Source organism: Silurus meridionalis, chromosome 23, assembly GCF_014805685.1.
Source record: "Silurus meridionalis isolate SWU-2019-XX chromosome 23, ASM1480568v1, whole genome shotgun sequence".
Classification (NCBI taxonomy): Eukaryota; Metazoa; Chordata; class Actinopteri; order Siluriformes; family Siluridae; genus Silurus; species Silurus meridionalis.
Window position 1 is genome coordinate 20,146,993 of NC_060906.1, and position 16,344 is coordinate 20,163,336.

General features: G+C 36.4%; 2 protein-coding genes across 2 annotated transcripts; one reads left to right on the plus strand and one right to left on the minus strand.

Moving 5' to 3' along the window:
• Positions 1 to 1,535: 1,535 nt before the first annotated feature.
• esco2 (establishment of sister chromatid cohesion N-acetyltransferase 2) lies at positions 1,536 to 8,182 on the plus strand. The gene is given in 12 exon segments (XM_046836727.1): positions 1,536 to 1,664; positions 3,048 to 3,111; positions 3,223 to 4,087; positions 4,284 to 4,371; positions 4,468 to 4,504; positions 4,605 to 4,722; positions 4,725 to 4,745; positions 4,827 to 4,958; positions 5,246 to 5,335; positions 5,619 to 5,762; positions 6,131 to 6,315; positions 7,571 to 8,182. Coding segments are annotated over 11 exon segments (1,872 nt in total). The 5' UTR covers positions 1,536 to 1,664; positions 3,048 to 3,052; the 3' UTR covers positions 7,704 to 8,182.
• Positions 8,183 to 8,959: 777 nt separating this feature from the next.
• On the minus strand, positions 8,960 to 14,916 carry pbk (PDZ binding kinase). The gene is made up of 8 exons (XM_046836728.1): positions 14,830 to 14,916; positions 14,598 to 14,671; positions 13,047 to 13,140; positions 12,826 to 12,965; positions 12,552 to 12,721; positions 10,883 to 11,012; positions 10,623 to 10,802; positions 8,960 to 9,406 (listed from the first exon to the last, which is right to left on the minus strand). Exons 2-8 carry the CDS (start codon positions 14,665 to 14,667, stop codon positions 9,171 to 9,173), a joined length of 1,020 nt encoding a protein of 339 aa, XP_046692684.1. The 5' UTR covers positions 14,668 to 14,671; positions 14,830 to 14,916; the 3' UTR covers positions 8,960 to 9,170.
• Between the last annotated feature and the right edge of the window lie 1,428 nt (positions 14,917 to 16,344).

Sequence of the window (16,344 nt, forward strand, 5' to 3'; positions counted from 1 at the left end):
AAGATGATTACTTTTAATAAAGTCATTAGTAAATAAATTCAACTTCTATGTAACTATTATTCGATTCATTAATAATAATGAAACATAAAAGACAAAAAAACAATGATAATGAATAAAGTTAACCTCTATTTAACATATATTTTATGAATTATTACAATAAACTAATAAATACATAAAGCAGAAACATGTGTAAATGAAAAGACGAGTTAATAGACATAAACGTCTTGTTCTAAACTTTATAGTGAACAGCAATCTTTTGACATACACATATATATATATATATATATATATATATATATATATATATATACATATATATATATATATATATATTTTTTATATAGTTTGCAATTTTATTTTCCATTTTGCTTCCTTAAATAGGCCGGGATGAGCAGTATTTATGATATATGTATTAGGGTTTATAAAAATGGCTTCATATTTTTTTTAATCAAAATACTTGTGTTTTGTATTTGTATTGTTTTCAAATGCTGTTAAATACATTGTAAGAAATCTACATGATGACATCATTAAAATGCAGCCTCTGATTGGTCCCTACTCGGTAGTTTGTCCAGACTTGTTGAGATCAGAACAGAAAATGTATCCATATGGAAGAAGGTAGTGAAGGTAACAAATGTACAGGCTGCCAGCTTTCAAATAGGTGTACAATTATTAATAAATAAATATTGTACCCCAATTGAATATCATTGCATGAATGAATGTCAGACACATAATGTATTATATTTATGATTACAGTTATACAATTCATTAGATAGAAACCAGTTGCTATGAATACAGGTGCCATCAGTCTTTTTATAAATGACTTGTTTGTCATTGAGTCGGTGTTGCTGATGTAAAGTAGCCCTCTGGGACATTACACGGATTATGTAGATTAATATTTTGTCTGGTTGCATTTGTCAGGTTTATTGCACGACTGTTGCTGTTTGAAAGCTGTTGCTATCAAACATTGTTTTCTTAATCAGCCGAGTAAATGTAATGGTGAAGGGGTCGTTCAAATAGGAAATTTCACGCTCCCTTTTTTAAATTTTTTTATTATTATTTTAAAAATAAGATAAGATAAGATACAATTTATTTATCCCACAGAGTTTTCTGTTACAGCAGCCAAGAAAAATAAATGTGCAAATATATAATGTAGAGACATAGTACAAATGTATATATCATAGTGTATAAATACAAAAGAAAAAGAAACAAACAATACAGTAATTACATTTTTAAACAAACTGAACACAAATGGTGTAATTACACAGTTGTTATTTATATTAAATAACAGTAGTTTATTTTGATACATGGTGTGTATACTATAGTATATTTTGATACACTTAAAATTAATGTATTTTGTTATATTTTATTGTATCTTTGCCCAACCATATCGATGCTTATTTTTCGCTTTTTATTGAGTGTTCAGGTTTAAACCTTTACTTTGTAATATAGATATGTTTTTTTTTCAGGTATTGGCTAGTGGGACTTTTATTATGAAGATTAACTTCCGTAAACAAAGCCGGAAGTCGTATCGCGCTCTGGTGGCTTGGCGCGCGGTTCAAAAGCCACAACTGCCAGAGCGCGCGCGCAGAGACGGTGTCTGAGAGAGCGGGACCTGCAGATCCACAGGGTTTATAATAAGAGTTTATTCAGCGGAAAACCTTCGTGTAAGTGTTTAATTTTGCTAAAATCAATACTATTTCCTTCTACATTGTTTTTCCGCCGTGTTTTAGACGATTATTAGTTATTTGTTCTTTCATAGTCTGACTGGACTGGTGTCATTGGCGCGCGCGCAACATTTTCCCCACAGCTAGCTAGCTAAACAATTTTCCCTCAGAGGGAATACATACACTTTCCGTGTATAAACACATTCTTACCACTTTTATATCAATATTAACTTGTATAGACTGATATTAGTTTATGATGAGGCACAAAAAACAAAAAGAACGCGGTCAGTTTTGTTGTTGTTATTGTTGTTGTTGTGGTGGTTTGACTAACTAGCATTCAATACTAATGAGGAGAACCGTCTGCTTTATCGCTCTTTATTCTACTAAAATATGCAAATGATTAGATTAAACATCCTCCTTCAACATTTCGCGTTGATCTTCACACGTCCTCCAGGCACCATGAGATAGTTTTAGCTCTTCACACATCTCATATCAGCTTCAGTTCATCTGCAGAAGCATGCATGCTTTTGATTGGATGGACTTGTATGAGGTTTTTTGTATCATCATCTGATCTACTTTCCAAACATCTCATATGGAGATGTTTCCTCAGTCCAAACATCTCATCTTGGACAGCTTTAGTGGTATTAATGCTTATTTATCTGCAGGTTGAACTTCACTGGTGTTTCTAATGACTAACTGCTCTATGATGAGGGAATATAATAATGTTATAATCCTGTAAAGAACAAATCTAACACTCGGATTCTTATAAAGATTTGCAAATAATAAAGATGAGGCTTATATGCCAGATTTTCCTTTTGTAATTTGTTATAAACATGTAAGCAGCTGCACGCACTTCAAATTTCCAAAAGATACACAATATCAACGTTCCAGAATGTCCATACGTTATAAAAAAAATACATGTATGTGTAATGTATCGTTTAAGTGTACAGTGTGAGATCCATAAACATCTATAGAGCCTCTATTATTTATATAAAAAGCACAGAAAAGATTCCTCACATAAAAGCAGGGTTTCACAGCAGACATGTGGCATAGTGGAATCACAAAGATGTTGAGACCGTAGCAGAGATCTGTGTCTTTCTTACCACTATATACACATTACTGTCAATATCGGACGACGACGACAAAATATATTCCATACAATATACTAATAAGTCATCACTTAATTCATACAGTGTCCCAGTTTCTTCCTATAAACCAAACATCGTGTTTTGCATCTAAATACCCATAGGGTCAAATACAAACCTTGCCCTTAGAACTGATGTTTATCTTTCATATATGCAGTTTCTGGTGGAAGTATGTATTCTTCTCAATCTGTACAAACATTTAAAGTGTGTGGTGTTTGACTCGTATCATGTTTTTCAGACGTCATGAAAATGTCAGCCAGAACTTCAAAGAAGAGAAAACCGTGTTCACCGGATGCTGAAAGGTTCGTGTCCTTTTTTTTTCTTCTTTGCATACAATGTTATCCTATGCAATGTCTGGGGCGGGGGAATATTCCCCTGAATATTCCAATAAATCTGTATAATTTTCCTCTTAGTAATCCAGCGAAGAAGAAACCCGTGAGACTGGAGAGCTGCACAAAAAGAACGTCTGCTCGGCTGAAGGAGAACTGCCCATCTGTACTGAATTCCCCTGAAAGGACGCGTTCGTCTTCACTCTCTCCCAGTACACCCAGAAAGAAGTCACGCACCTTCGCGTTGGAGTCTCCTCCGAAAAGAGCATCTCCTTTAAAAGCCACGGTCGGAGCAGTGACATTTTACAGCAAGCAGAAGCCCCTTTACCTCACTCCACTGGAAAGAAAGGTGCTCAAGGAAACCAAGTCCCCTCCGACAAACCAAGACCAGCCGATCGCTCCCGTGTCATCTGGAGTAAACGACATCAAAGTCAAAAAGCCTAAAAAGAAGGAGAAAGTGAGAGCACAGAAATCCAACCTAAAGGGCTACTTTGCACCTAAACCCACAGGGGGCGCTAAAACGCATTTAAACGTGCTGGAAGTGAAGAAGCAAGCATCGATTACATTCAATAGTTTGAAAGCCAAAAACAAACCCAGGATCGTCGTCGGTGCCGCTTTTTTTGGCACCGGGAAAAAGCCAGCTTCCATGTACAAGCCTCACGTGCCAAAACCGAAGCCTAAACAAGCCATCTCTCAGAAACCTGCAGCAAAAGAGAATGCTGTTCCGGCACAGAGAGATCGCTCTCCGGTGCGCCAGGCTGTCTTTATTAACAAAACTAAACTGAATCCTCAGCTGCTTTCTCAGCATGGAGACTGTAATGCACCTGAGGGTGGAGAACACACCCCATGTCCTCAGCCCTTCAGCTCTAACAGTCGCACAGAGGTTAACAAGGACACCAGGAAAACTCATTCTCCAATAAAGTCCTTAATCTTGAATACAGATCACCAGGTGAGCCCTTATATCACTATCCTGGTTGTCATAGTGATGTTTGATCTATAAAAATAACAATGTTAGAATACAAAAAAGTCTTTATTTGTTAATTGTTTATTTTAAGAACTGTTACTGTTTAAAAGCACACACAATGCCAAGCCACAATGTTTATTTAGTTTTATTTTTAATGATTTGGGGAAATTAATCTTTCTAGGACACACCTGCCAGTCCTGGTTCAGACATTGTGATGGACATCGGTAAAATCAGCGCCGCAAATAATGACAGCTGTTCAGATAATAATGGTAAGTTCGACCTGCTTTTGACAACGTTTGTGGGGGATCACGTTTTAATTTTAAAAGTTGTATTATTAAGCACAATGTTGTATTTTGTCTTCTCAGAAACCTCAGCGGTTTACCCCATCTTCGGCTCCAGAAGGTAAATAATAAAAATGTTTTTTGAAAAGTTCTTCATTGTAGGGCTGAACACTACATATGAAAAAAAAATCTTTGTTAATATTTGGTATATTCTGTTTCAGGTCTCAGAAGAAGCCTGGTCTGACCTCACCTCTGAACAGCAGCACTCATTCTGCTGGCGCACAGGCTCTCTTGGCTAAGGAGAGAAGTTCCAGGAGGAAGAAGGAGCTGAAAAAGCAAACGATGATGATCAGCTTGTCATCGTGAGTAAAAGTGGTTAGAAGTAAATGAAAGAAGTAAAAGATTTAGCTGTGTAAGATGAAAGATCCTCTCTCTGCATACAGGACGCCGGCCAGAAGCAGTTTGGTGCCACTACGTGTAATTCATGTGGCATGCTGTACAGCGCAGACAGTCCAGAAGACAACTTTCAACACACACAGTTCCACCAGCGCTTCCTCGACACAATCAGATTTGTGGTGAGGAAACCTATGAAATATAATTGCAATGAATAATTGTTTTGCTTTAATGCTGCTTACAAGTAGGAATATGGTAGAGATATAAGCCACAATAGAAAAGAAAACTCTTCTATATCCACTGAAAATCCAATTCTAACTTTTACCGTACATTTAGAGTTAATGACCATCGGCCATGCAAAAATTGCGCAAAGAGGGTCACTCAGTGTTCCTGGCATTGAACAAATGAAGGAACACAAATGTGTAAAGATTTTGCTGCATGCTGATTTTCTTCTTCTCGTTCCATGAAGGGCTGGAAGAAGGAAAGGGTAGTGGCAGAATTCTGGGATGGCAAAATCATTCTCGTTCTTCCTGAAGACCCCAAGTACGCAACTAAAAAGGTGTGTGTTTGTTTGTACATACAGTGGTGTGGAAAAAGTGTTTGCCCCCTTCTTGATTTCTTATTTTGTTGCATGTTTGTCACACTTCAGGAAGGGGTTAAACACTTTTTCACACCACTGTGTGTATATGTATAAAAAATATATATATTTTTTTATTGCTATTATTATTTATTTATTGTTTGCTGTAGAATAGGTTTGCTGCTGGCCTGAGCAAAATATGACCAACACCATAGTGGGGTTAAATGAGTCTGTATAACCTGTGATGTCATCTGCTTCCTTTCAGGCAGAGGATGTAAGACGTATTGCAGATAGTGAGCTGGGATTTCAGCAGGTCAACCTCAGCAGCCCAAGTGCTGCCAAAACCTACCTGTTCATCAACAGTGACAAGATGGTGGTGGGCTGCCTGGTGGCCGAACCTATAAGACAGGTCTGAGGCTCATTTTCCATATGCCATATTACCACTTTTATTCATTGTAACTGCGCACAAGTATTTATAATAATAGATATATTAGATTGTGTATACTGATATTAAATATTCAATTGATCAACACACCTGATCTTATGTACTTGTATACTGAATATTTTTCGTAAAATGTGTGTACAGCATTATTGCTAATTCATTTTGGTGAGTATTTTTCCAATTACCGTAGTTGCATTTCTATCTTTTGAATGTTAGCTACAACGAACTCATTTTCTCAACAATGGCCTTTTATTCCAGCGATTCATGATTTGAAGTGAAACCGTGCATATTTGCTGTAAAGTTTTCCAACTTGTAAATCACGTTCGTGTTTGCAGGCGTTCCGTGTGCTGGAGCAGCAAGTAAAGCCAAAGGACATGATGAAGGAGGATTTTATGGAGCACCACAGAGCCTGGTGCTGCTCCACCATGCCCGAGAAGGCCATTTGTGGAGTGAGTCGAATTTGGGTGTTCAGCCTGATGAGGAGAAAGGGCATCGCAACACGTCTGCTAGACACAGTCAGGTACACACTCGTACGCTTTTATTCCTCTAGCTGATGCATGAAATCTAAACACAGGAGAATAATCGGTGTGGAATAATGTGAGACTGTTACTACCCCAAAGTTGATTGATTTTTACTTAACAGGAAGGTCCCATAGTGCTTTATTCCTCATGAAGTGAAGTAATTTGACAGCAGTAACAGAACTTTACAATAAATGCAAATTATAAAGACATGCCATTCTTTAATCTCCTGGAACATCTTCAAAACAGTTTAGATTATAGAAGACAAAAAGCTCATTGTTACTGAAAACGTAGTATTATTAAGGGGTACAACTGTAATTGAGTGTTGGTACTGGAGACTCATTTGAAATTCTAATACATCAGAAACCTTCAATCATACACTGTAAAAATAGATTTTTTCAAACCTGTTCATTAAGCTTTGAACAAGTGTTAAGTCCTGATGAGTAAAAGTTCAGATATTTATCAATAAAGATTAACTGATATTTAGTTATTAGTATTATTAGTTTTTTAAAATTGATACTGGATAGAAAAACAAACACTGCATGTAAATCAGTACTGAATCATGTAAATGTAATAAATATGAATATATCAATTCATAATTATATAAATATAATAGTGCTCAAATGGCATGTGGTGTCAGAGATTAGCCTCTAGAGGCCGCTCTGTAATGAGTGCAATGGAGGCAATCCAGAAAAACAAAATAGGTTTTTTTGTTTGTTTTTTTTTTTTAAATATAGTTCCATCAACTATCGGTACAGATTAATCGCAAAACCGATGAATCGGTCAACCTTTGATTATAACACCATGATTGTGAGCGAGATTGCTTTTATGCAGTTGCGCTGTAACCTATAGCTTTTATATAAAGTAAATTACATTTTGGACATATGCTGTTTATTTTTGCTTTATTAGTGGAAATAGATCTTGAAGCCACACTCACTTTGTAGAACATCATCTAGCTAGCTCACACTGATTTGTACATTTCCATTAAGGATGCTTGTATGCCTGAATAGTATCGCTTGCCTGCTAATGAATTTGCTAGTGTTTTATTGTTTCCTTTTACTGTTTTCTACACCTGCCTCTTTCAAACAAACTACCTGCATGTCTTCCCTCACCACATCCATAAACCTCCTCCTATTCACCTATTAATCATAAACTCAAACTCCTAAGTGTGAACAAGACAGTTCAAGATAGTTATGTGTAGATCCACCTGTGAACAATAGAGCTTTATTTTCACCTTTTACCCGTCTACTGTTTCAGAGGATCGTTCATGTATGGAAGCCCACTGACCAAAGCAGAGATCGCCTTCTCCGACCCGACTCCTGACGGCAAACTCTTTGCAACCAAGTACTGTTCAACGCCTGCGTTTCTGGTCTATAACTTCATTGGCTAATATCGTGTTTTATACTTTGTAGCCAGATATGATTTGCTGCTGTTATTTTTTTTTAATATTGTTTAACAGTTTATTTCAGTGCCCGTGTATGTTTTTTGCCAACGTGCATTTATTGGAACGGCTGGTCAGAAAAAAGAAACTGTTGAGAAGTTTGACGCAGCAGTCCAATCTGTATATGCAAGCATTTAAACATGCACACATTATCTACATTGATCACCTCCTCCATTACCAAACAAAGAAGCAAATATTCAGAGTAGTTTAATATTTTAATCTGATAAGAAAACGTTCCCGGTTAGTTTAAAAAGTGTTCACTTCAGGGCGTGTTACACAGGCGAGTTTTTTTATCACCTGTTTTTAAATATAAATTCATTTTCAATACATAAACTGATTCCTGCTCATGTTCTGAGCACAATGTGCCGTTTGATCTGCAGTCTTTATTTGTAAATATTTTAAATAAATGTTGCTGCTAAGCACGGTGATGCATGTGTTTGTACAGGGTTTCATCAGCAGGAGCAATCATGACCTTAATGTCCACTACTTCTAAATACTGACCTACTGTACACTTGTTCCTCATGGGCTCTTCTATACTTCCACATGGTGACGTGTCCCCTGTTCCAAATACCTCTACATGTCCCTTGCCTTGGGTGTGCTTTTAGAGAGGTTTCAAAACTTGGACAGATATACAGCAATCAGGCATAATATTATTACTGGTGAAGTGAATAACACCACTTTATCATGGCATCTGTTAGTGGGTGGATATAATGTATATATTAGGCTGCAAGTGAACATTTTGAAGGACTTGAGAGTGTTTGAAAATTGTGACGACTAGGTGGTCTGCAGTGGTCAGTATATATCAAAAGTGCTCCAAGGAAGAGACTGTGGTGAACTGAAAACAGGGTTACGGGCAGCCGAGACTCATTAATACATGTGGAGAGCGAACGCTGGTCCATGTGGTCCGATCCAGCAGACGAGCTCCTGTAGCTCAAACTGCTGAAGATGTTAAAGCTCAACAGGTCAGGACTGTTTTGGCAGCAAAAGGGGGACCAACACAATATTAGGCAGGTGGTCAATGTTCTACCTGATCAGTGTATTTTTGAATAGGCAAATTTTTCCCAAAGCATGTAGTACAAAAGGATCATGGAATGTCACAATGCATTGCAGCTGTTGAGGTTTTTTTTTTTTTTAAATGTCCTTATAGTTGAAAATGTATAAGTTTAAAATTTCGAAACTTAAAAAAAGCTCCCAAAGTCATGAAAAACCCTCAAACTTTATTTAATTAAACAGTTTAATATGTCAGACGAGTCTAATCTACATACACTTGTATGTGATACCTGTATAGTAACTTCTGTATAGTTCAGAGACGGGTATAGAAACAAAAACAGGAAAGAATAACACAGAAATGAGGACAGACGGAGACAGCACAGTAAGAAAAGATCACTGAAGACCCGTGGTACACGTGAGCAGATGTTAATCTATGATGATCACCTCGCTGTGTTTATCATACAGCTGGCTGTTAGACTCCAGGGCCTGAATGATATGAGCAGCTGAAGGTCTTTTGCTGGGTTCTTCCTCAGTACAGAGGCAGAAAAGCTCCACCATCCTCTGGTAGGCGCCACCCAGAGTGGCTGCATCCAGCGGGGGACGGGTTCCCAGCCTCTCATAATACGCATCCTCGTCAAAGTCGTCCTCGTCGAAGGAGTCGTCTGGAGAGAGAGAATAAAAATTGTCGATATAAGCAGCGTTTTATAATCCTGGTCCTAGTAATGAGCTCTCTGTTGAGCACCTGCACTTCAGTGACCAGGAGGCATCTGGCTGCAGAACAGTTTTTACCAGGTGGATTTTTTAATCAAAAACACAGATTGCATTTGTTTACCAGGGAAACGTCAAACTTTTCATGCTCAATGATACATTTTTTTTTTTTTTATTGTAAACCGAGACGTGTCTCTCATCATCATGCTCCATGCACAACAAAGTCTTTAAAGAGTCACGGGAGTAGAGAAGAGCTGATACAAAAGTTCTGGTAGCAATTAGAAAATTTTTATTAAAAAAAAAAAATTATATAATGAGGAATTTTTATTCCTTAGCGCGCACAGAAAATCACTACACGCATCATGACATTAACTAAAATGATCACACGACTGCCAAGTAATTTCCACAGAGGACGATGGCAGGATCTAGAAAAAGTCTTCCGGTTTCATTTTATGAGCACATCGAAACACAGTCAAACATCTGGAGAGCTTTATTGATGCTGAACATTTTTTTGTTTGAAAAAGACTATGTAGAAGGAAGGAATCCATCCATCTAATTTCCCATTTTACGATCCATCTCTATCCATTTATTTCTCTCTATATATCCATTCATCCTTCTGTTAATCTCTCTATTGATTTATTTACATCTTTATCCATCCATCCACCTATCTAATTTTCCATTTATTTATTTATATCCATCCATCTAATATTCCATTCACCCATCTATCTCGATCCATTTATTTATATCTCTACATCCATTCATCCCTCCATTCATATCTCTATCCATCTCGATTAATTTAAATCTCTAAATCCATCCATCCTTCCATCCATCTACCAGCCTATCTAATTTTCTATCCATCTCCATCAATTTATATTTCTATATCAATCCTTCCATCCGTCCATCCATTTATTTATATCTATATCCATCTGCCCACCTATCTAATTTTCCATCAATCCATCTCTCTATTTCCATTCATCCACCTAGCAAATTTTTTTATCCATCCATTTAATATCCATTGACTCATGTCCATCCATCCATCTCAATCCCTTTATTTATATTTACAGGACTGAATTAAAACATCAGTGACGTTTCACCTTTAAACAGGAACACAGGGAAAACCAGAGCGTTAAAACATTGCTGAGAGTAGATAAATAAATAAATCTATCGTACCATCATCACAGTCACCATCGCTGTCGAGTAGCTCTAGGTGAGGCACAGAGAGGGTCATCATCTCCCACAGGGTGAGTCCATATGCAAAGATATCAGCTTTGTCTGTGATTAATCCTTCCTCCAGTGCTTCTTTGGGTTTCCACGGCTCAGTACCGATGTAGCGCGCCTTCGGGTTGCTCACTACACGCGTGCGAATGAGAAACATCTCAACATCTGCTTTTCTTCAAATCATTACAGATAACCTGTGAAATAATGCTTACCCTGCATGTTTTCGTCTAGTTTGAGGGAAACACCCACGTCGCAGATTTTGATGCTCTCGAAGTCACCTTTAATGACCACGTTGCAGGATTTCATGTCTCCGTGCAGCAGCCTTTTTTCGTTGTGCAGATACTTGGGGAGAAAAAAATTTCATGTTTTGAAAGAAAATATAACAGAATGCACTATAGAACATATAATAGTGATGAGGACCAGCATTTCTCCTCCTTCATACCAGGGGGCCCAGATTATTAATCCAGACCAACACTTTTTACATCATTTCTTAATTTATTCTTTAATGAAGGGACTCAGTGTGCAATTAATGCAGAGTTTATTAACTATAAAACTTGTGCAGTTACGTGTACTTTGTACAATGACATGCAAATGTACACATCAACAAGAGTACAAAAGACCCTATTTCTGATTAGTAGCCAAGAAAAAAAACTACTAAATCTCAAACTACACTAAGAAAACAGTTAAAAGTGCTATTTAAAGCTTATTGAAAGGGATAGTTCATTAAAAATAAATTCATTCTGGCATCATTTACTTCCACTCATGTTGTTCCAAACCTGTACTTCTGTTTGAAAGAAACTAAAAGTCAACTTTGGAAAAAAATTCAGGGTTTCTGCAATATCAGGGTTAATTTTAAAGAACTTTTTGGACCATTAAGAATGAAATGTAAATATCACAACATCAAGAACACACAAATACACTTTTTTCCCTCTCAATCCAAGTATCGCTAAACTCGCACTTCCTCATAGCTGAAAAACTAAATCTGTGGTACAATCCGAGAGAGAAATCTGTAAGAGAAGTACAGATCGCAGTAAGAGAAATCTGATTGGCTGTTGCATGTTGGTCGCGTCAGGATTCGACAAGCGAAGGTAAGTACCACAACACCATGGAAACAAACCAAAAAATAAATAAATAATAAAATACTAAAGTGCTGCAGGAGCATTTAATTGACCCTGAGAAGTAGCGTCATATGGATATCTAAAATTTAAGACTTTTTTTTTTTTATAAGTATTTTATTTCAATTTTAACATTTTAGATTTTTTAAAGCATTTTATTTTTATTTTGAAATTTTAAGTTTTTTTGTTTTTACACTTTTTAAAGTATTTCAATTTTTTAATTGTATCCGTTTTTCTTTTATTAAGACCTTGCTGAGTAAATGATTTTTGGGTGAACTATCCCTCTAGAAAATAAAATTAAATAGTTACAAAATACTGAATTTAAAATCAATTCAGTGCATTAAAAAGAAAAAAAAAGTGTCTTTTCATGCTGGAGCACAATTGAATCACTGTCAAGTGCCCATTTAAACTCTTTAAAAAGTTAATCTGTTTCCCATCTTGCCTGAAAAGCCTGTTTTTCATTGTAAATTTTTCTTTTCTTTTTACTCATTTTGGAGAATGTTCTCAATATTCAAATTTGCTGACCGGCAGAAACTAGCGCCCTCTCCTGCCTGGAAGAGTAACATCCATACAGCCATACACTGACATGGTCCTGCTGATCCCTGATTTATAAAATAACCGAGAATGCCTCGGCCCAGTTGCTCCCATCCGCGATGATCGATTTATTCACGTATCATACCGCCTCAAACTTATTTTTTGATCTAAATCCAGAGATCGACTGTCTGAGTACGATGATGGAAGAATGATGTATATTTGCATTCAGTACCTGCAAACCACGAGCTACATGAAGAGCCACTTTTTCAATAACGGCAACCGGGAAGGCCTGAAAGCCCTCCTCTCTCCTCTTTTCAATCAGATCATTGAGAGACTTCTCCCCTCCGTACTCCATCGCCAAACACTTTGAGCCGTCTTTCGCCGTGGTGAACGCCCGGAAACCTGCCGTTCAAAACATGCAAACAGCAGAATCACAAACACTGATTTCCACATGTCGATTTATAAAGTTCGGTTATTCTCAAAAAAAAAAAAAAAAGTGTTTTTACCAACAATATTTGGGTGTTGCAGGTCCTTTAAGACCTTTGCCTCCTCACACAACCGTTTCTGGTAGACGTTCATCTGAGTCTTTGCACACTTGCTGTTGATCTTCTTAATGGCCCATGGTGACTGAGTCTGTTTTCCATTTCTAAAGGCAAGTTTGACAGTTTGGTGTCAGTGTTCCTGCAATCAATCACCTTTATAAATTCATCATTTTAACCAGTCACACCTGCTCATGAGGTAGACGTTCACACCCGTACCACAGCCGAGCTTCTTCATGAAGGGAGATGCTGGAATCGTTACCGGAGTTCCACATGCACTACCTGCAAGGGGGGTAAATCCATTCATAAATGCACAATTAACTGCTCGGTACACCAGCACAGTTTCTATCAATTCATAAAGCCATTAAAATGAGACATTTTCTGAATCTGATTTCAATGTTTCTGTAAAACACACAACTCTTTTGATTCAGCTAAAAAAAACAAACAGAAAAATAAAAACTATATACAGTATATAGCCTTTAAAGAAAGTGGTAGCTCAATGTGCTCCCTAATGTACATACGATGAGTAAAGTCCCTTTCTCTCTCTTTTTTCCCCCCTATGTTTTTTTCATTTAAATGAGTTAACCACTGGTCTAAATACTGAGAAGTGGTGGAGGTGTTGTGAATGCTGCTGGCCTGAGTAAAGCTCTCAACTGATTAGCTGTCAGTCAACGTGTTGTTGTATATAATACAAACTATCTGGTTTAGGAAAATTCAACAAATAAATAAACAAAAAAAAACAGAGCAGAAGTACCCAGAACTAGTAAAAGTTTAGTGGATGGGTTATGTAGAATTTGAACACATGTTTAAAACTGAGTGTGTTTTCACAAAACTGCGATTTCTTATGATACTTAAGATAATTTGGTACACAGTTTACTGATTTTACGCATATTTATCATAAAATATATATACCAATCAACTGACTATATACAATGATAGATACATAGTGATAGACAGACAGCTATATATGTATGTCAAAAACAGACGGGTGCATAGAGAGAGACAGATAGAGCAAGAGAAAGAGACAAATTTGTGATAGTAGGGTATCTGCAAGAGTGAAAGGGAAAGTTTATAGGACTGTGGTGAGACCTGCGATGTTTTATGGATTAGAGACAGTGTTATTGAGTAAAAGACAGGAGGTGGAGCTGGAGGTAGCAGAGCTGAAGATGTTGAGGTTTTCGTTGGGAGTGATGACGACGGACAGGATTAGAAATGAGTTTATTAGAGGGACAGAGCATGTAGGACGTTTTGGAGACAAGGTGAGATTGAGATGGTTTGGACATGTGCAGAGGAGGGACATGGGGTATATCGGTAGGAGAATGCTGAGGATGGAGCCACCAGGAAGGAGGAAAAAAGGAAGACCAAATAGGAGCTCCATGGATGTGGTGAAGGAAGACATGCAGGTAGTTGATTTGAAGGAGGCAGATGTAGAGGACGCTTTGGCGACCCCTAACGGAAGCAAGCGAAATAATAATAAAAAAAAAGATACAGACAGAAGAATATTTGTATTGGATGTAGTGAAAATTAAATCCCGTTATTTGATGAATATGTAATAAATTAAAACTCCATATAACTGCGTTACTAAAGCCACATTACCAGAAGATATGAAATATAATCTTTACTAAGTAATATAGACGTGTTAGCGAGCTGCAAATAACAAATCCTATTAGTATTAATAAGTAAAAAGTATGTTATAATAAAGAAGAAGATTCGGAGTTTGATGGTGGTGAGGTTTTTACCAGGACTCTTCATCTTGGCCGGTTTACACGGGGTTTTGAAGGCGTCTGGTGACTTGGTCTCGGCCTCCATTTTACTGAAATTAAACAATACACACTGTAACTGCTAAACCAACACCAACCCTGGAGAGGATGTTTACAAATATATACATTTATATATTATATAGACGTAATGTTTAATATTTAATCTTTATTTTAGTCGTTAAAATTGACAGCTAGCAACCGATAATCAAACCTGCTTTTGAAAATCCGCGCCGTCCCTCAAAAAGCCGTTTGGATTTGCTGCTCTTTCGCCCTCACCGCCCACACGCCCGTATGCAAATTACATTGATCTCATTGGCTACAAAGGTACAGCCATCTGCGTTATGATTGGCTATAATTCCAAAAATTCCAGAGTGAACTCTGAGCAAATAGGAGCTGAGAAGGCGGGGTTTACAAATCAAATCGAATGAAAAAAACGCAAAGCTACGGAAAGTACAAAGGACAAATTCTGAATTGAGTTTCGGAAAACGCTCAAAATGTATATATTTTTCTTAATATAATAACAAGGAAAGGAGAAATATACTGGTGCTCGGGATGTTATAGTCCAGCAGTTTTATATTACCTATAAATATTATTATTATTATTATTATTATTATTATTATTATTATCACTATTCATTTTAATTATTGTACATTATAAATTATAAAACATTTATTATTATTATTATCATTATTATTATCATTATTATTATTATTATTATTATTATTATTATCATCACTATTAATATTAATTATTGTATAGTATAAATAATAACACATTTATTATTATTATTATTATTGTTGTTGTTGTTGTTGTTGTTGTTGTTGTTGTTTTCCTACTAAATTAATCGTATTGCTAATTATTTCTATCATTGTTTTTTTTTAAAATGACAACACAATTAATGGACACTAGATGGAGACATATATCAGAAATGACGCTTTTTCTGGAAAACTCCAGAATGTATAATTGCCCCAGCGTTTCCCATTTCCACGTGCAGTTTACGTTTGTTTGTTTGTTTGTTTGTTTGTTTGTTTGTTTGTTTGTTTGTTTGTTTGTTTGTTATTTTAAATCATAGTATGGTTTATTTTGATTACCAGTTAAAATACCAATGATTGGTATTCCTGTGCTTACATTTAACAACAAATAATAAAAATATGGACAACATTATTTAGACATGTTTAGTCTATATATGTTTTTCCCCAGTCATCTTCCATAATTAAGCTGAAGGACCATAATTGTAAAATAATCACTGCAAAATGAAACCATGATATTTCTCCATAATCTGAATTATATTACCTGCTTTGTGTATATAGTTTATTCTGTGGTCTCACAGAGTAATGAAATCAACAGCATTTTCTATTCCAAAAATACTACACCAAAGTCAAAAACCTAACATCAAATTCATCTCCATTTCTCTACATCATCTCTGTTTTCTTCTCTATAAGACATTCTGTGTATTTAGAGTCCAGACTGTATGGAGATGCCATGAGTGAGAGCTCATTTTCCCAACCACATCTCTGAGAACTTTTAGATTGGAGTAAAATGGGACACTGTGAACTCTCTCTTTAGAGTATGTCATTACTTTATGAAGCTTCCGACGAACCAAAATCTTTTGTTACTCTGAAACCAACCTTGCATTCATTAACTTTTCATGTTCACCTACTAGGGTCTTTGTCACAATTGTTTCTACTAAATGATCCACTTATATGCCTTCAAGCCAAAAACTATA

Coding starts and splice junctions, on each gene's coding strand:
- pbk (XM_046836728.1), bottom strand. CDS start 14,667: ATGGAGGCCGAGACCAAGTCACCAGACGCCTTCAAAACCCCGTGTAAA. Junction 13,141..14,597: donor GGCCAAGATGAAGAGTCCTG/GTAAAAACCTCA, acceptor CCCCCCTTGCAG/GTAGTGCATGTGGAACTCCG. Junction 12,722..12,825: donor GCAACACCCAAATATTGTTG/GTAAAAACACTT, acceptor TTTGAACGGCAG/GTTTCCGGGCGTTCACCACG.